This window comes from Onychostoma macrolepis, chromosome 14 (genome assembly GCF_012432095.1).
Source record: "Onychostoma macrolepis isolate SWU-2019 chromosome 14, ASM1243209v1, whole genome shotgun sequence".
Classification (NCBI taxonomy): domain Eukaryota; kingdom Metazoa; phylum Chordata; class Actinopteri; order Cypriniformes; family Cyprinidae; genus Onychostoma; species Onychostoma macrolepis.
In genome coordinates, this window is record NC_081168.1 from 28,123,668 (window position 1) to 28,145,117 (window position 21,450).

The 21,450-nt window shown below is 36.3% G+C and overlaps 1 protein-coding gene across 7 annotated transcripts; it reads left to right on the forward strand.

The window, feature by feature from the left end:
* The first annotated feature begins 280 nt into the window (after window positions 1-280).
* ccdc142 (coiled-coil domain containing 142) lies at window positions 281-20,902 on the forward strand. Of its 7 annotated transcripts, none has more exons than XM_058798698.1 (15): window positions 281-1,122; window positions 1,248-1,302; window positions 1,378-1,471; window positions 3,980-4,038; window positions 4,253-4,316; window positions 6,816-7,055; window positions 8,886-10,487; window positions 11,254-11,340; window positions 11,432-11,593; window positions 12,239-12,402; window positions 12,510-12,629; window positions 16,984-17,098; window positions 17,195-17,372; window positions 17,471-17,682; window positions 20,359-20,902. In XM_058798698.1, the coding sequence occupies exons 3-15, from the start codon at window positions 1,402-1,404 to the stop codon at window positions 20,607-20,609; spliced, it is 3,324 nt and encodes a 1,107-aa protein (XP_058654681.1). In that variant the 5' UTR covers window positions 281-1,122; window positions 1,248-1,302; window positions 1,378-1,401; the 3' UTR covers window positions 20,610-20,902. The 7 variants fall into 7 exon arrangements, with proteins under 7 accessions (XP_058654681.1, XP_058654680.1, XP_058654679.1 ...); XM_058798697.1 differs by having other exon boundaries at window positions 1,381-1,471; XM_058798696.1 differs by having other exon boundaries at window positions 1,248-1,471.
* Window positions 20,903-21,450: the final 548 nt, after the last annotated feature.

Genomic DNA, 21,450 nt, shown 5'->3' on the forward strand with positions numbered 1-21,450 from the left:
TTACAAGAAAAAATGAACTTTTTCACGTCATTCTAATTTATTGAGATGCACCTGTATATAGCGCTTTTAACAATACAGATTGTGTCAAAGCACTTAACAGTATCAAAAAAGTATCAGAAAGTGAAGTTTTTCTTTGCAAAGCAGATTGTGTTTATTTGCAAAACACTGGATTTGTTTGTATAATTTTGTCACAAAATTTGCTCCATAGGCTACTGTCGCCAGCCGGTGTCAGGCTAGTATAGTTCTAAGCCTTTTGATCTGTGCAGTAGGTGGAGAGCAACTCTCGCGCGACTGCACAATCCTACACAGTTTTTTGGCACACGTCAACATGACGTCAGAAGAAGTTGGACACTTTTCTAACTGGCATGAGTCTCGCGGTCATTACCGGTGATCGGTTCTGCGCAGATTTTGGTCATCTCAGACAAGCCAAACCTCGCGGTCGCGGGCGGGGCCCTAGGCAACCGCACGTACCGCCTGCTGGACGGGCTGGCATTGGGTCCATACCAATAGGCTCGTTTGACATTTGCTATTTTATTTTTATTTATTTATATTGTCACAAGGAAGAAGAAGAAAAAAAAAACCGGTATGAATTTCAAACGAAACTTGAATTTCAAACGTTTCGAAAAATAACTCCTCTATACCTTTAGATGGTGAGCCTTGGTTCTGATGAATATCATCCCAGTTTATTGAATAATTATCTCCATAAACATAGATGCTACCTAAGTATGATTATAACTGTACAACGTTATGAAAAAATGCTGCTGTCTAAGTAGGCAGTTCACTAGGTTTTGAGACACAGCCAGTGTTCTCTTTTCTTATTGGCTCTGTTCTCCTCATGCTATGCTAATTCCTGTATATGTGTTTAACTGAGGATTAACTAACCTACCCCTCAAAATAGGCATTGAACTGAAGGTTTACCATTTGCGCTAATAAGTGACTATTGGGAAGATTTTATTATTAGCGGGTCCGAGCACTAGTTGTGTACTGGCTAGTTAACAACAGTTAGCCGGTTAGCATTAGTGTAAAATCAAATGATGGAGGATACAGACACAGGGGTGGATGCTAAACTAAATCACTGGATTAAATCACAATTGGAATGTTTTCATGTGGTTACAATGACAGGTAAGTCTCATCCTGTTGTTATGTTGTCACGTGTAATGTAATTTATACTTAAAGACTATTTGTATGTAGCAAAGCATTGTAAAACATTCTTCTGCTAATTATTCGTTTGTCATTTTATTTCATAGACTATACTCGTAGTAGAGATTCAACCTAAGCCTACTTTTCCTTTGAGATGAACAGGTAAACTCTCAGATTTACTATAATTTTTTTACTGTCCATATCATCTTTCTAATGTGTATTTTATTTGTTGTCGAGGAGGGATGTTGGTTAGAGGTGGAAATGGCTCACGCTTTCGGCGGATCACAGGAGGGACAGACTGACACCAAAACAAACACACATAAGCTAGCAGGTGCCACGTTCACCTTTTAATCTTTTTGTCCTGTGGCTTATTGTCTTGAAAAGAGGATACTGTCACTAATACCAACTTTATTAATGTTAACAGGCTTTTTATTTGTTACTTGCCGAAATGGAATTTTCTCTATTATAGATCAGTGACTTTTCTTCGTTTTCTTTGGCTTCTATTTAAATTATAGGAGGCACTTCCGGTTTGGGAAGTTCCATTCGAAAAGACTGATACAAATGATTATGACTCAATGTTAATGAACATTTTTGATTAAGTCAACATATGTTGCGTAATATAGACATATATTAGGCTACTGCTGTGATATTTAATATGTCTGCAATATTGCTGAGGAAATACTTGAGCTTTTTGGGGTTATTCATGGTAAGCTAAAAGTAGTTTGTTAATGCTTTTACACTTTTAAAATTCCTTTCAATTATTGATGCTTAAAGGGTGAGTAGAATAATGTCACCCTGTGCTCAAAACTCTTAACTCATAACCTTTCATTGATTGTTTATAGTGCAACAGAAGTTACTCGCAATTTGCGCAAAACATCATTGGATGTAGGAAAAAGGTGGATAACTGTAATGGCAATGCTGAATTTTTAGCGGGCATTACTCCAGTTTTCAGTGTGACATATGATCCTTCAGAAATCATACAAATATACTGATTTGGAGCTCAAGAAACATGTCTTGTTACTACCCGTGCTGAAAACCGTTGTGCTGCTTAATGTATTTGTAGACTAAAAACATAGGAAGAAGTTTTTAAATGATGTAAAAAAATAAAAATAAATAAAAAAAAAGTCCCCAAGAAGCTCTGCTTCGTGTTGTGCCTAATGCTGCCTCTTAGGTCTTCTAAATTTACTGTAAACCACAGGGCTTATTTGCTTTCATAAAACAGTTAGCATGCCCTTAGTGGGCTATTCACAAAATTCACAAAGAAGATCAAAACTTTTTAAAAACAATTTCTCTGGCTCAGTAATAGTGATAGCAGAATGGTTGCCAAGCAAATACACAGACGTGTTGGTGCAGTAATACTGATGTAATGAGGTAACAGATGTATGTTTCTATATAATTTACAATGGCTTCGAATTGATTGATTGATTGATTGATTGATTGATGAAAATTTAGCAATCAACCAAAACCAAACCTTACTGACCCCAAACTTTTGAACAGTAGTGTACTCATTCTTCATTATTACAGTATTATGTTTTTCTACATTTTGGAATAATTGTGAAGTCTATGAAACCTATGAAAGACCACACTTGGAGGTAGTGACCAAAAAGTGGAGGAGTAGAAATCTTTTTCTCTCTTTTCAGCTGCTTTTCCTTTACTGTCCAGTCTAACTCATCCTTAAAAAAAAGATCAGTTTCATTAAGATTGCGCTTAATTTTTACACTGTACTTGTTACACATCTTACTGGTACTAACTGGTAGGAATAACAGTAAATTATGCTAAATAACAAACAACTAACCCTCAACTAAAACACTAACTTTTATCATCATGTAGTAAGTGCATGTTGTTAATTAATATTAATTTAAAATAAAGTATTACCAATAACAATGAATAAATAAGAGAGTTCAAGCATGTAGGCAGAAGCCTTTTGATTAGGGCCCGTATTCACAAAACATTTGATCTTAACATTAACAATTAGTGAATATGCATATAATTATAATGCTATTAATAAAGCTCTAAACTAAAAAAAAACTATAAACAGCCTTCTAATTAATAGACTGGAATAATCATAACTGATAGTAATACATGTAAACGTAAAAGAAAACCAAACTGGACGCAAAACAGCTGTTAGTTCTTGCCCAACTTGTTAATGAAAACAGGGATATAGTCAAAGGAAAATCTGGAGTTGGGATAGCTTCCAAAACCAAAAAAAGGTGCATGTGAAAACGTGTGCTAATAAATGCAGCATGTTCGTAAAATGTTTACATTCTGAGGCAGATTGTTTGCAACAGCCATTTTAGGATAGTTTGTGGCTTGGTCTTAGTGACTTGGGAGTCATCTTCATTACTCCTAATGTTTCACAGATTTAGGAGCTAGTTTTAGCGCTAAAACACTTTGTCACAGAAAGTCTTCTTAGTTGCCTTTTTCTCTATCACGTTTTAGAAATCATAAGAAATTATATATCAATTGAAAACTTAATCTCAAAATCTAAAAATTCATCCTTTGAAACCCATTTTAAAATCAGACATTGCATTATCATGGAAATGGTACATCAAAATCATCTTACAAAATGTTTTCATTCATTAATTATAAAAATTTAAGTTTGGATAGTGCACTATAATGTCTATGTTCAAAACTGTGAGTGACAGTTAAGGGGTTAAGATGTTTCTTGAATACGGGCCCAGAAGATTAAAAATTAATATCATTCAAATGTTTCACTGTTAATGTCAGTTTATTGTATACCAGAGTGCAGAATTAAAATGATTAAACAGGATCAGGAGAATTTCAATAACATTGAAATTTCAGCATTTGCTTGTATTCTGATATTTCTGATCCCAAACAGAAAAAAAGGACAGTTCTGTTGGTGACAGTCCTGAAAATCAATGTTCTAATAATGAACAGGTGAGACCCAATGACTCATATTTTCATACACACCAGTGTATTGCTGAAATAATTTACAGCATGTTATTTGCCATTCTTCTCGTCACTGCACATCGGTGAACTTTGATGTAAATTTCTTTCAATCTTTCTAGAATTAGAAATGAGGAACCAAGGTTTCCTCACTCATATATATATTTTTGCTAATCTTTTTTTTTTTTTGCTGTGTTTTTCACAGAGGATTCAAAGTGACTGTTCAGAAATACTTCCTGAAGAATATATTTCAAATTACAAATATGATGGTAAGTTTTGTGTTTAGCCTTCTTGAAAATTCAGTAATGTTACATAGATATATATCACTTGAATGCAGAGGTCATGACTCTGATTATCACTCTGCTAATAGCCTGCTGCTGGAATGTGTTAAAAAAAACCCTGGAAATTAATGACCATTTTTGCACTTCTAGTTTCACTGTCCCAAAGTCAGTGTTTTTTTTTTTTTAATAGGTCTTTGGTTAAATGTCTAAAATAAGCATGGTTAACACAACCTCAAGATATTTTCATCTTTCATTCTACATAAAATAAATTAATAATACTCCAATTTAAAAAAAAATAAAAAAAATTGTGTCTTGAAAAATAAGTGGCTAAGTAGGACAGTCTACTGTAAACAGGCTACCAGGGCACCATACAGACTTTATCAAAGAATTAGCTTCAAAGTTCATAAGAATTGTCTTCATTTGTGAAGATTATTTTACAAACAAAATATGCAAGAATCTAAACCTTTTATAGCACATTATTAAACAACTAATGGCACATTCCATAAGTTGGGTATACAATGGACTCCAATTTTTTTAAGCAATAGAGGCAAAGAGCATTTTAAGCATGTTTGATATTTTGAGACAATTTTAGAACACATATTAGCTGTGTCTGAAACCACTCCCTGTCCCCTATATAGTGCAGTACTCTCTGATTTCGAATGTACAACTGATGTGCACTCACTGAAGCACTATTTCCCATAATCCAATGTGTACAGGACTGACGAGCTGGAAGAGATACTGGGAGCGAGTTAGTTTGAATGAGAGATGCCACAACTTTCTTGTTTCTGATTTAACATTTATTTCATGGATTATTAATATTAAAATATATTATTTAGGCATTTACTCAGTAATTTACTGAGGTGGTGGTGTTGTTAACTTGCAAGAGATGATAGAGATGTGATGATAATTTGGTGGATGATTTAAAAAAAAAAATATTCGTTAATCACAGCAGGTAGCGTATTCATCCTAATGTGAAATTAATGGTCGCCTGAGGAAGTTCTACGACCATTGTCATCTTAGTGCAAAATAATGCTCGGGAGAGTTTCAAGATACTAAAAATAATAAATACATAAAATTGATGTGTTATATGTGTATATGTAATATGTGTTTAATTTTTGTTGCCAGTATTTTAATAATATTTAATTATTATGAACTTAAGCATTACAAAACAATAATAATAATAAACTTGCCCTGAGGTACGTATAATTACAATATAAAGTCATTGTGAGTGTTATTGTTGTTAATATTATTTCCTAAAATAAGGTTCACGTAGGGGTGGGCGATATGGCAAAAATATAATATCACGATATTTTTAAGAAAAATCACGATTCACGATTTTATCACGATTCTTTGTCATGTTGGTTTTACTATTTTGCAAGTTGTCTGAGCATTACAGCCAAACTAATTTCCCTATTTTAAAGACAAAACCTTTCAAGGTAACAAAAATATAAAAAAAGAATGGATATTTAGGCCAAAGTGTAAATAATCTTTGTCATTATTTTATCTTTGTTATTAAAAAATGAGAACAAAGATACACATTACAAATACACATACTATACAAATAAAACAGTGTTTTATTTTCAGGTACAATAGGTGTATTTAGCAGGAGCATTCAATAAATTGAATCAACAAATATAAAAATAAAACACTATATAGATTGATTCCTATTAAATCAACTGTATTAACGTTTTTCAGTCAAGAGTAGTGAGTGATTTTTATCTTTGTGTTTTGGTGTTTTATTAACATTGAAGGAATAATTAACCCCAAAATAAAAAGTTTTATATTTATACCATCATTTACTCACTCAAAAGTTTCTTTAAACCTGAATGAGTTTCTTCTGCTGAACATAAATGCTATTTTGAGGAACATGGAAAACCAAACAGTTGCTGGTCCCCAGTGACTTATTCCATAGTATTTTTTTTTTCCTTCTATCAAAAGTCAATGTGGACCAGATACTATTTGGTTACCCACATTCTTCAAAATATCTTCTTTTGTGTTCAGCACAAGAAAAAAAATTATACAGGTTTGGGACAACATGCGAGTTAGTAAATAATGACAGAAATAAAATTTTAAAGGGTTAGTTCGCCCATTTAAGACATGAAGTTGTATGCAATCCTTACCAGCACTATAGTGCATACACACTGACCCACCCTTTAGTCACCTCCCTGGTCAGAGTTCTGGCCGCTGGAAGTTTTTCAAGATAGTACTCCCGGTTAGTTTCCGGGGCCTCAAAACTGTGCGTTTTTACGTGAAAAAATTATTTGCGTTTCAAAGCTTGATTAATTTACATCACAAAAAACACGCCTGACAAAATTCATACCTCAGTTTTAATCGGCACTATTTTCTTTCCATTTCTATCAATCTGCGCTGCTGTCAACGCCAACAGTGCGCACGTTCAGATCAGCTGTTCCATAGTGTTTACACAATCGAATGACAACGACATAAAAAGTATAAAATGAACAATGGTGCGAACTTGTAAATTCCCAGGCTGTGACCACAAGAATGTGCCGGGATCACCGTTCAGATTCCATCGTTTTCCAGTTTCGGATATAGCTACGAGACAGCTTTGGCTGGTTGCCATCGGCTACTCTGCGGGAGCTAAAATATCGAGAATCAAGGATTTCCGTGTGTGCAGTGCTCACTCCAGCGAAGACGATTACATCCCCAACCAAGGAGGAAAAAGAAAAAAAAATGATTTTAAAGAGTTTTGCTGTACCAGTACCACGGGTAAGCTCTATTTAATAACTTTATGATCCAATGTCTAAACTGTACGGTAAACAAGCTGATAATTACTTTCATCATCATCTGTTCCGTCTGACATTGTGCTAAAATTGGTTTCGTCATCAGAAGTTTCGTAGTCAGACATGTTGTCAACAGCTGATCTGAACGTGCGCACTGTTGACGTTGACAGCAGCGCGGATTGATAGAAATGGAAAGAAAATAGTGCCGATTAAAACTGAGGTATGAATTTTGTCAGGCGTGTTTTTTGTGATGTAAATTATTCAAGCTTTGAAACGCAAATACTTTTTCACGTAAAACGCACAGTTTTGAGGCCCCGGAAACTAACCGAGTACTATCTTGAAAACTTCCAGCGGCCAGAACTCTGACCAGGGAGGTGACTAAAGGGTGGGTCAGTGTGTATGCACTATAGTGCTGGTAAGGATTGCATACAACTTCATGTCTTAAATGGGCGAACTAACCCTTTAAGGTGAACTATCCCTTTAATGACAGTCGGCAGCATGTTCAGTACTGCCCCTTTAAGACATGCACGGATCTAATTTACAGAGGCACCCATCCGTTTTCTCTCAGCTGTTTACTTACTCATTTTAGACATAAGCAACGGAGTCTATACATAAACCTTGTGTGTTTTGACAGTATTAGTGCACAAGATAACTTAGTTCAGTAATCAGGCGCTTTTTGACAGGCTTTAGCACGCGCGCTTCGGGTGTACGGGCTCAGAAAAAGCGCACGTCAGACCGACATGTGAATAAAACATTTAACCGGCAAGGCTTTAAAGCAGATCCGAATAATGTACAGTATATTGAGACGGAGGAATAAGAACTGCAGCTGATAGAATGTGCGCTGTAGCACGATACTATGATATTTCTTCAAAAGCAGATCGTGGAGACATTTTTATCGTCCACGATCAAAAATCGTCATATCGCACACCCCTAGGTTCACGTAATAAAAGTACGTATTTGATAAAGATGTTTCTGTGACAGCTCCAGCTCTCTGTCGTGCAGCGTATACGTCAGAGTCCTGATTCATTCACTTTATTTCGTTCACTCCTTTCTGATATAGTGCACTCAACTGCCGTAGGGATTAGTGAATGAGTGAGCGATTTTGGACACAGCTATTGTTTTCATTTGTTTTGCATCTCCTAGTAATGAGGCAAATATTTCTGTATGAGTTGATGTTAAGGTCTGGTAGTGTATAAAAGTCTTGTGTTATTTAGTGTATGATGCCCAGTTTTTCTTGTGTAACCTTTTACAAAGTCTGCAAGTGAATGATGCCTAGTGTTTTAAAATCTGTTCAGATTTTAAACATTGTTTAGTGTAATCAAGCCTTCACTGAAAGAAAACGGATTTTTTTTTTCTTGTTAGAAGTATATTCAGCCATTCATTCATTTTCCTAACCGCTTTACCTATGTAGTGTAGGGACAGTGGGATACTGGAGCCTGGACGAATGGCCAGTCTTGGAAATATGTTATCAGTATTACTACAAATTGCCATTTGATACTTTCAGACCTCTTTTAAGGGACAGCCTAATTTAGACTAAATCTGATACTTGCCACCATTTTTGCGCATATTTATTTTCTTTTAACCTTGAACATTTAACCTTCAACAGGTTGTAAAAATTGGGAACCTCTTAAAAAATAAATGTAAAATAAAGTTCCACATATGGTATTTAATTTGATTTCAGAGAGTTATATAGGTCCTCCCTGACGAATTTCAGAAAAAGGACAAAAAAGATGACTTTAGAGGTGTAAACCCTGTTTTATATGAGTTTCCACTGAAACATTTTTAGTTCATATTTTGCATTTCTGTTTCCTCCCAGCTTCCTGGTACCAAGGTCCATTCACCAAATCCCTCCAGAGGGCAGAGGCTCTGTTTCGCAACCGTTTTAACCCCAGTCTGAAGTGGCTTATGGGGCAGAAGGACAAAGATTGCAGTTGGGACTCTGAGAGTGAGAGCATCACTTCCTCCTGTTCCTCCAGAAATATCCAACGTCTTGGGCAAACTTTACAGAGCCTCAGCTCTCAATGCCATACACTCCGTAATCCTGCATCAGGAGGCAGGCTTTTTGGCTGTGTCATAGGTCTTTCTTCCTCTGAGGAAGATGATTTTTACCACCACCATCAGTTTGCAGCCTTCAGCCAGCATTACTCTCAGCTACAACACCTGATGGACCACAGAGCTCAGCTGCTTTTCCTCCATGAGTACAGCCGTCGCACACATGTGGCCACCTGCTTTGTGGTGCAACTGGACTCAGTGTTGGAGAAGACGCATCTCCTTCTGGCTGACAGGGGGCAAGTAGCTGAGCAGCCCAACTCCACATGGAACCTCAGCCTTAGAGCTTTGTGCCAGGAAATGCAGGTTCACATCAACCATTGGGATCTGCTCTGGGCCAACGCTCAATCTGACTTCCGTCTCCGCCGTGTACTTTTCAGCCGTGTGAAGACCCTTGCTTCCATGCGGCAAACTCTACACTTTCTGGGCTTCCAGGCCTTGTGGCTGATGGAGCGGTGCATCCACACTGCGCTTTCTGCTTTGGCTGCTGCCCAGCTAGACCGTGTGCCCAGAGATGCTTTAGTGGACCTGCTGTGTGCGGTTGAGCTGTACAACCAGATCGTAGAAGACAAGTGGATCCAGGGTACAACATCTGCCTGTGACTCAGAGCTCATGTTCAGCTCATACGGGCCACAGCTAGGATCTGTTTTGCTTCGAAACAGAACTGGTCCTAAAAAATTCCCAATTGAGCAGTTGATGATGATTCTGGCCCAGAGTCAAGCTCAGAAAGCAGCCGAACAACTTTACACATGGTCTTCCCAGCAGAGTAACCTCCTCCATATGGCAAAAAAACCCAACAAATTTAAGAGTCACTTTGCACACCCTAATCTCAATAGTCAGCTTTCATCTTCTCCTGAAATAAACATACATACAGTACAACTCGAACCTCAAGCTGCTGTTAATGAGGTGCCCCAAAAGCCTCTTCACAGCCTCTGTTCCTCGAATCTTCCATTCTCTTCATTTATCTCGAGAGACAGAGAGTGTCTCGACACCCTCTTTCAAGTCTTAGTGACCTCAACAAATCTCTTAGCTTCACTTATTCCCAAAAAACCTCTTTTAGACAGGACAGCTGATTTGGAGGACTATGTGTTGATTTGTCATGGGGCCAGTGAAGGAGAAGAGAGACTGCTAAACAGGCCCAGAATGACCTCCAGGACCCACAACGTGGCCGCGATGGATCTCAGGAAGTCTGATGCATATATGAAGCTCTTTTCTTATTATAAGAAGCTGCTGTGGAGGGAATATCGTAAAGCAGTTGTAAGACACTTTTATTGTCAGCCATACAACAGCACTCTGGGAAGTATCAACCAGTGGAACGATGAAATGGTGCTTCATTTTGTCACATGGCTCAAACATTTCTATATTGAAGGTACTGATGTGCAGGTGGGGTTGAAGTATCAAATGTTAAAATAAAGTGTATAATGTGTTTAGAAAAGATATGTAAAACTAATGGTTGAATCTCACAAAGAAATGTCTGGATCATATTTCACCTCAAAAGAAAAAGAAAGTATCTTTTTTACATTAAGTATAGTCATGATGTACGCAACCTTTCAGAAGTTTGCTCAGTGTTGTGCTGCTTAATATTTTTGTGGAAACTTGATAGATTTTGTTCAGGATTCTTTGATGAAAAGAAAGCACAGCATTTATTTGGAATAGAAATCTTTTGTAACATTATAAATGTCTTTATAACTTTTGATCGATTTAATGCATCCTTGCTGAATGATCCTTGAAGTATTAATTTCTTTAAAAGAAAAAAGATCTTACCTGATTCTCTTGAATGGTATTGCATGTTTTCATTGTATTTTACAAATAATTAAATGTAAGATCTCAAAAATCTTAGACTTTCTTTATGTAAAGTATTTACTTTTGTTTAAGCCAATAACAGATTTAAAGAAGTCTCTTCTATGCTTGTTTTTGGGCATTAAAACATTTACAGCTCTTAAATGTTTTTGAGACTTGCCATAGAAAGTATTTGCTAATACCTATAAAGTTACTGGTACTGTATATTGTGCATCTCTAGTATTTTAAGCTCAAGTGCTCTTTCCTGGATTCTGACTTTTCTTATTCTGAAGCTAAAGAGGGGTTTTCAAGATTTTTTCACAATTATTTTTCATTCCTTTTTTTTGTCTTTGTAGACTTCATTCCACAGGAATGTAGAGGAAATTTGAGCAATTTCTGCTCTTATATTTTATCTGTTGCTGCCTTCACACAGTGGGATGAAAGTGAGTTATAATAACCAAATTATGACTATTCAGTGAAATGATTGACGGTTGAAGTGATGTTGGTTTTTGATTGTGTCCTGTTGTATTGTAGTGATGTGTTTGTCGCTGGGCTCAGGGCTAAAAGAGAAGTGTGTCCCTGGATTTAAACAGGAAAGATGTGCAGTGAGGACCGCCACTATGGATCTCATTCTCCAGCTCTTCCCACCTCTGCATATTGTTCTTCAGCTACTGCAATGCCCAGATGTAGAGTCAGGTACTCAACTTTACAACTTTGTTATTGTCAGTATGTTAAATAGAATAGGGTTGTCATCATTTGATTAGTTGGTGCTACACTGCCGTTTAAAAGTTGAAGTTGATACACCAAAAATACACCATATGCTGATTTGGTGCACAAGAAACATTTCTTTTTATTATCAATGTTGAAAACAGCGCTGCTTAATATTTTTGTAGAAACAGTGATATGTTTTGTTTGGTTTTTTTTTGTAATAATGGAAAAGTATTTACTGTCATATTTAATCAATTTATGTGTTCTTTCTGAATGAAATATGAATATGAAATATGATTTAATTGTTTCTTTCTTTCTAAAAAAAAAGTTCTGATCCCAAACTTTTGAATGGTAGTTTATACTCAGTTTCACAGCAAAAATAAATTAAGTAATAAAAATAATAATATAAACAATAATTACGAGCAATGATAAAAAATAAAATAAACTGAATTACTGCAGAAACTGTCTAAATGTGTTAATTGGAAAAAATTTTCATACATTTTATATTATTAATATTTACTTTGTAACAAAGTACCAGTACTTTTATATCCCTACTTTGGACACTGTTCAAGGTACATAAGATCACATAACCTCATCCTGCTGCTTAATTAAATGTGTGATGTCTTTCACTAGTTGACAGTGGATCCAAGAGAGTTAAGAAAAATCATTTGGGATTGCTATGTAGATCTGTTGCAACTGTCCAGTCCTCTACTGTCTGGGTTATGAGTAAAGCCTACCAGTTTCTGGCCTCCTGGTCCCTTACTAAGTTCCTGCTGGTCACACAAGGAGATCTTAAGGTAAACTGACCTTTTAAACTTTACTGAAATACCTCCATGCATGTATATGCATCTTTTTGATGCAGGATATATTCTGATTTTGAACATTTACTTGTCTTTGAATTAAGGATCTCAAGGAGTCAGTGGAGGGCCTGGTCCACCTCACGCAAGCCGCTGGCAGAAATTCAGCTCACCCTCTGATAATTCAGGAGACAGCCTCACTCTCTAAGGCACTTACATATCTACAAGTGAGAAATTCTATCATCATTACACAATTCTTGAGTAATTATTCTTTAATTAGTTCTTTAATTAATTAATTTTTTTACTTCACCCAAAAAAAGAAAAGAAAATTCTGTTATAATTTTCTCACCCTTATGTAATTTAAAACTTGTATGATTTTCTCTCTTCTGTGAAGATGAAATGAAGATGTTTTGAAGAATGGTGGTGTCCAAACAGTTTTGGTGATTATTGACTTTCATTGTATTGACACTGAGACATTTCTTTAAAACATCTTTTATGTTCCACAGAAAATAATGCAGGTTTGTGCGGAGCCCTTAAAGGGACATGGTGGTGGAAAAAAATCGGGGTGGGAGGAAAAAATATTTTTCAAAATATTTGCATTCTCTCAGTTAACTTTGCCTTCTCTTGCAAAACTTTTGTGTTGGAGGACCAAATTAGGTTTTCATAATTACTATCAATACTAATAACACTACCTTATTAATAATATTACTATTAATAAAGCAGAAAAGGCCAGAATATGAACGCATGATTGAATATTTCTCCGTCATAGAAAACCGTTATAGAAAATGCTTAAGGTATGCTAATGGACAAAGACGGTAATATAAATAGACCAAATCTGGTATACAGTTTATTAATAAAATATATTGCGCATGGGAAAACAGATGAGCCCAAAATATGAACAGAACAAGCAAAGTTTCACGTGTTTTCTCCCCCGTAGAAAAAAAAACATTAAAAAAAACTCTTAACATGGCTTAATGCAGAGGTCCCCAACCACCGGGTTGCGACCCACTACAGGGCCGTGGAAGAATTGCTACCGGGTCGCAAGAACGTTCTGGGAAAATGTGTAGCCTATAGATATGATCATATGATACACTGTTATTTATTGCGCATTAATGATTCTTCTAATTATTCTGTATTTTCGTTGTATGCGACTGATATGGAGTAGCGATTTGATGATTTCATGTTAAATTAGTATATGATAGATTGCTCTGAACTGTCATAGTCTATATTAGGGTTTAAACAGAGCGCAGCTGATCCGTGATTCGTACAGACCAGACCCCACTGTTCGGCACGCAAGTTATTTCAGGATTAATTTGCCAATTTACAAGTGCAAGCAATTTTAAACCACAAGAAGAAGAAACGAAAGAGAACTCAATTCGCTACTCACGCGCTGTTCTCACACACAGCCAAACCGCACACAAGCATAGAGACGTGTTTCAGACAGCGCAGAAATACCGAGTTGATTCCTCTTTCGTGTCTCCCTGCATTTAAGATATCAACCCGTTCTGTAAAGTCATGTTATTTATACGCAGACTGATGAGAACGGGTTGAAGATACATAGGCTACACATAAAATTGTCAAAAACCCTTCACGGTGCTTAAATAATTTTTTTTTTTTTCGTGTCTCTTGCTCATCTGAAAAATCATCTGATCTGTGACTCAAAAACCTATAGGCCTATACATATACATATATAAATCCCCCCTTCACCCGGTCCGCGAGAATATTTTTAAAACGTAACCGGTCCGTGGTGTAAAAAAGGTTGGAGACCCCTGGCTTAATGGATTAGCGTGTTGCTTGCCTTTACATACTATATACAGTGCCCTCCACTAATATTGGCACCCTTGGTAAATATGAGCAGAGGCGGCTGTAAAAATAAATCTGCATTGTTTATCCTTTTGATATTTCATTCAAAAATTCACAAAATTCTAACCTATCATTGAAGTAATAATTTTTTCTGCAATGCATGTTGGCCACAATTATCAGCACCCCTAGAAATTCTTATGAGTAAAATATCTCTGAAGCATATTCCCATTCATATTTACATTTTTCCTAACACACCGGGGTAACTAGGAGCATGAAATTGTCCAGCCATGAATTCCTGTTCCACAGGATTATAAATATGAGGAACACAAAGGTCAAATTCCCTTAATCATCCATCACAAGGAGTAAAACCAAAGAATATAGTTCTGATGTGCAGAACAAGATGGCTATAAGAAAAGAGCTAATGCATTGAAAAGCTCCATTTCCACCATCAGGCAATAATTAAGAGGTTCCAATCAACTAAAGCTGTTACAAATCTTCCTGGAAGAGGATGTGTATCTATACTGTCCTAATGCACGGTGAGGAGGAGAGTTTGAGCGGCCAAAGACTCTCCAAGGATTACAGATGGAGAATTACAGGGATTAGTTGAGTCTTGGGGTCAGAAAGTCGAGAAAAAAAAAAAATAAATAATAATCAAACAGCCCCTACATCACCACATGTTGTTCGGGAGGGTTTCAGGAAAAAATCTCCTGGCTCATCCAAAAACAAACTCCAGCACATTCATTTGTCAGACACGACTGGAACTTCAAATGGCACTGGCTTCTATAGTCAGATGAAACTAAAAAAAAGAGCTTTTTGGCAGCAAACTCACCAGCTGGGTTTAGTACAAACAGGGATAAAAAGTACCCCATGGCCACGGTTAATTATACTGCTAGATCTTTAATGTTGTGGGCCTGTGTTTCTGCCGGAGGTCCTGGATATCTTGTTCAGATGCATGGCTTCATGTATTCTATCAAATACCAACAGATAAAAAATCGAAACCTGACTGCCTCTGTTAGAAATCTTATAATGGGCCGTGGTTGGATCTTCCATCAGGACAATAATTCAAAACAAACATCAAAATCAACACAAGAATGGGTCACTGAGCACAAAATGAAGCTTTTGCCATGGCTGTCCCAGTTTCTCCGACCTGAACCCTATAGAAAATGAGTGGGGTGAATTGAAGAGAAGCACTAACATGGAGCTGTGAATTTGAAGGATCTGGAGAGATTCTGTATGAAGGAATGGTCTCTGTTCTCTTGTCAGGTGTTCTCCAAGCTCTTCAGGCATTATAGGAGAAAACTCTGAGCTGTTATCTTGGGAAAGGGACCTTGCAATAATTGGGTGCCAATAATTGTGGCCAACATGAACTAGAGAAAGCATTTATTTCACAATGAGATTTTCTCCCCACTTTCAATTGTTTTACTTCAATGATAGGTTAGAATTTTGTGAATTTTTTTGAATGAAATATTAAAAGGATAAACAGTGCAGATTTATTTTCACAGCTGCCTTTGCTTATATTTACCAAGGATGACAATATAAGTGGAGGGCACTGCATTTTTAATAAAACATAAAATTTGGGCTTTTTATATCACTGTCTTCTTATATCAAGCCAAGTGCGGCAATTCAGCTCACATTTTGGGCTCATCTGCTGCATGTACACAGTATATATTTTTAATAATTTCTATAGAATATTTGTTCTTTTTTAATCAACATCTTCATTAAGCTGTGTTGTGTTTTCTTTAACGGCTTCTATGAGAGGAAAACACTTAACGTGCAATTTAGCGCGTTCTGATTATATTCTGGGCTTATCTGCTTTCCTGTAGGCTATGTAGTATATTTTATTAATAAACTGTAAAACCGTGTCTTGAACTAAGCACTGACTGTAAGCTGTATGAACCACTGCAAGCTGTAAAGTAAACAGGAAGTGTTTGTCAGAGCTCAACTGTTTTTGCGAGAGAATGCAAAAGTATTGTGAGGGAAAGCAAAAAAAAAAAAACCCATAAAACTCCCATACCATATTTTTTCCACCACCATGTCCCTTTAGGCACTCCGTAGGTTTGGAATGACATGAGGGTGAGTAAATGGTGACATTTTTTTTATGTGTCTCTTGGTATGATACAAAATCAAATTGTGTGAATTTTCGTTAAAAAGTTTGGGGTCAGTAAGAAATAAAATTTTTTTTTTTTTTTTTTTCCAGTATGGATGCATTCATTTGGTCAGAAATTATTTCATTTTTCAAATAAATGCTGTTATTTTGAACTTTCTAACTTTCTAAGACAGTAACTTTCCACAAAAATATGTAGCAGCACAGCTGTTTTCAACATCATGATATATGACAATAAGAAATGTTTTTTGAGCAGGAAATTCATATTAGAATTAATTTTGAAGGATCTTGCTATATTAAAAACTGTAATGATGCTAAAAATTCAGCTTTGCATCAAAGGAATATATTACATTTTAAAATGGAAAGCAGTTATTTTAAATATGAAATAATTTAATAACAATATTCATTCACAATAACATCAATATTCATTCATTATTTTACTGTTTTCAATCAAAATAATTCAGCCTTGGTGAGCATAAGAGACGTCTTTCAAAAATTGACTCAAAAGAAAAACTAAACTAAACTAAATCAATAGATGGTGAATACAGGTGGCATTAACATTATAATGTATAACAACAGGGAAACATTAAAATACAAGAAATTACCTCTTTAAAGATCTCTTTAAATCTGTTTTTTAACGCAATATGACCTACTCTGTTTGTCTGAAATTTCAGGCTTCCTCTGATCTTGTCCTGAGGACTTTTTCTGTAGACTGCAAGAAAATGTCTGTGGAGATCTTTGAGCAAACCATGCCATCAGCAAAGCATTGGAGGATCAATCACAAAACCGGTAACGATGCAATGAATGAAAATTTAGTGGTTTGGGTCTGCTTGTAGACTGCTAAATCCTCCCTAATTTTTTTAAAATGCTATACATTATTTTTAGAGCTGCCCAGCAGTCCTAGTGATTATGCAGCCTCTGCAGCTCAGATTGTGATTGGTCAGGTGCTGGAGGGTGTTCAGCCTTTGCCTGATGATTCTCGTATTCTTGCTCTCACTGAGGCTATGACGGCTTTCATGGAGGCCTGGATGGAGCACATCCTTAAACAGAAGATCAAGTTTAGGTTTGTAAACATGTGGTGGAGCAGTGGTCTTACTGTAGCGGTTCATGTTCCATTCTTACTTTCCCTGTTCATGTTTGTGAATTCTTCATTTACACTAGTATTCAAGGAGCTCTGCAGCTGAAACAGGATTTCGACTTGATTCGAGATCTCATTCGTTCGGAGGAATATAGCCTCTCAGATGAGCTGTACCAGAAGCTGCTGTCACTACGTGTTTTTCATCAGGTGGATAATGCAATCGTGTGCCTGCTTCAGCAGCCTATGGCCAAACCTTACCTGCCCTCTCGCAGCTGGGAGCCCTTCAGACACTGCTGTGAGTTCATTTAAATTAGAAATGAAGAAAAAAAAAAAGTCATTAACTGCTTTTTAAAATGATTTCATAATGTTTCCTGAGGTGCACTTATGTTAGTATTTTTGATAAAGATCAAATTATATTTTAAATTAATAATTTAGAAATAATTTTCTACCCTGATTTTAGCCCTCTGATTTGAACGCTCTGTTGGAAGAAGCGTGACTGCTGTGAGTCTTCAATGTAAATGCCCACTGCTATAATTGGCTACAATTTTTTTCATGTGAAATAAGTATTACATGTATAGATTTTACTATTACAGCTGTTGACATTTAATTGTGAAAAGTGTTGATTTATAGGCTAGGGCTGGGCAATAAAACGATATAAATGATAAAATTATATAATTTTCCTTTATAAAACGACAACAAGAGTTCGATAAATGTTTGATATAATGGTTATGCACCAGAAGTGTAACAAACAGCGCTACTTATTTGAACTCATCTGTACTCATCACGGGCCATTTATCCACTCGACTCAAAGTTCAAACAGCAGCGTGAGCTTACTAGAGCAGATGCGTTTACTTGCTGAAAATTCAGCTCTGTGATGTCCAATATGAAGCACTTGAATTCAGCGAAGAACACAAATGAGAAACACTTTTCAATCTACAAATCACATTTATTTATCATGGATTTACTGAAGTAACACTAACTGCACCATGTCATTGTGGCAGAAATGTGGCATATTTATCAAATTTTATTCTACTAATGTAGACGTATTAAAGGAGTAATGGAATATAATTACAGTGTTTTTTTTGTGGGGGTTTTTAAGAGCACAAAAATGCAGTATAGCTAACAGTGTAAACACAATGTAAATAATAGATTCATTGTGCAGTGTAGACGGCATCATTACAGGATCATCATTTTGATGGCGAGATTCCTGAACTCTTGTCACTGATAACCAGGGCCGTTCTTAGGGTGGTGCATATGGAAGGATGTTCCGGACTATTTTCAAAAGGAATTGCAAATTGTATTTTCATTTGGATTTTCCATATGTGGATGCATTAATTGTGACATAATCCAAATGCGATTGCAAATCTTACATTACCCTTTGTGTTTCCGCAAATGCACAGTGACTGCCAAATTTCAAATGGAAAAGCAAAGTCCATTTGCAACTGTATTTCCCATGTCCTACAAGTACATATTTAAATAGAAAAAATTAATTACTATGTTTGCTTTTTCACTCTCTCTGCATCACACATGCAACCTGCCAAAACTCAAATGGAATCGCAAATACTTTAGCATATGAATTAGCATACAGATTAAAAGCGAGAAATAAAATATAATATAATGTGTAGATTTGCACTGTCTGCTCATGTGCATTTGGTTAATGACTATTGTGCATACCATTGTGGCTCCTGCTGTTAGCAGGAGATAGTCGCTGCAATTGGGGTAAAACAATGGAATTTCGTATGTACAAGGTGCCAAGAATATAAGGAGACCCAGGTTGCACTGTCTGTTCCTTCACATGCATCTATCGGATTGGCAGCTGCCTTTAGCGGAGCCTTTACCCATGACCTCCATTTTTCAAAGCATTCGGCACAATCATCTGTGAGTGACATCACCTCCAGATACAAATATTGCCCATAGTATAGTCCCACCCCTTACAGTGTTTTTGTGCAAGGCATCAGAAATTCAAATGGAATTGCGATTCCAAGTTTTGGTAGGTTACATGGGAAATACAGTTGCAAATAGACTTTGCTTTTGCATTTAAAATTTAGCAGTCAAAATTGGCGAAAGCACAAGCGATAATGCAAGATTTGCAATTGTGTTTGGATTATGTCACAATTTATGCGTCCACATATGGAAAATGCAATTGAAAATTCAATACAATCCTGTGTTGCTCTGCTTTCCTTCTCATCTTTGGTGGGGCCAAAGATGCAATGATGTAGAAGTTGGCCTTGATCTGATTCTGCAGAGGCAGTCTTTCGTCGCACTGTGATGTCATAATGTGACAAAATCTGAAACAGTCATTTTCTGAGCTTGGTTTCAATAAAAGCTGTTTTTGGACAAATGAGTAAGTTTTGAGTTCTGAAACTTAAAGGATGTCTTTATAGTACAAATGACCTCTACATGTCAAATGATCAAGTCAAAGTTGATTTCTCAATCCATGCCCCTTTAACAAACCAACAAAATGTTATTAATCAGAGAGATGGCATAAATAAAAACATTTTATAACTATAATATTTACATTTTGATTTTATGTTTAGTTTTAGAATTTTAATTTTGATTAAAGTTAATAGAGTTAATATACAACATTGGCCAATAGACTGGTTAATAGTCTTAATACACTAATGAGTCATCTTACCTCAAGGTGCCACAATTTCACTGGGCAATATAATGCTGGATTTACTGTATATTGACACCTAGTGGCATGATTGTTGCATCAACCCGAAAGCAAAAGTTTCAGTAACAGCATTGTAGCAATGTGTTATTTGCCGTCAGCCAGGATTAACTTTTGCTTTGAGGCAAAGTGTCTAACAACAGCAGGCTTTAGCAGGATAAAAAGTGAGCAGTATTCAACTTGTCATGTGACAGGTTACCCACTTCATATAAAAATAAACCTTGAGTCAAATGAGTCTTCGCCTTGTGTGAACAGACATCAGCAGCTTTATGTTAATACCTGTGTGTCCTGTTTCCTCAGGTCCAAGCAGTGCACAGGTCATGGATCAGGCAGCAGGGAGTCTTAATAATCTGGAGAGTATGGACATACAGGCAGCGTGCCAGCAGGCTCTGACACAAGCTGAGAGCTCAGTGACCCCTGAGCTGCTGTCCTCCTCCCCACCAGAGTCCTACTTGGCCGTGGCTCAGCAGGAATGGCTGGACCTGCGGATACACAGCGGCTCACGCTGGAAACTCCCAGTGCTGCATTGTTTCACTAAATCTGAACCTTAGTCAAGTGACCAGAGCAGTTATGTCTGTGTATACTGGCCCACCTACAGATCAGTTATTCATTCAGATATATGTTGTTAAATTTGTTATAAGGATGTAATCAGATGGCGAACCAAACAGTTAAGGTTTCTTGCCAGACAGCTATAAGTTGAGGGAATCCTGTAGTATGTGAAGATCAACACTGAATCCTACGTGTGTAGCATTCGTATTTTCTGTGAAAAACTGTTTATCGTCAGATAAACAATGTCACTGTTGATTTACACTGATCTAAATAAACTGTGAAAATAGTAAAATTATTCATAAATTTTATCTATTTTTTAAATTTTCTTCATTGCCAAAGTAATTGTGGTGTTTGATAGAGACTTTAACTACAGATTTATTTATAAAGTCATGTGTACAAAATGCATGATACACATTGTCTATTATATCAAGGCCAGAAAATAACTGCAGTGTAAAAAACAAACAAACAAAAAAAAAACTTTGACTTTAGCTTTGATTATATTATGCATTCATTGTGGCATTGTTTTGACATCATCAACATGCAACATCACAGCATTTATTTCCATCAAGAGATGCATTAATTTTTGGCCAAGGTCGAACCACCCTGTAAAGTTGTCTCCAACACATACTAAAGACTTTTAATAGAGTTGACTGGCCAATTCATACAAGAAAAATATTCCTCATGTTCACTGAACCACTGTTTCACAAATTGAGGTGGGTGAATCTTGGCATTGCCATCCTGGAATATGTACTTATATACTGTCTTCCAATATGGTTGTTTGAGAAGTAAAAGCTACACACTGCATCATTTAGGGTTAAAAGAATTTTTGCAAAACATATAATA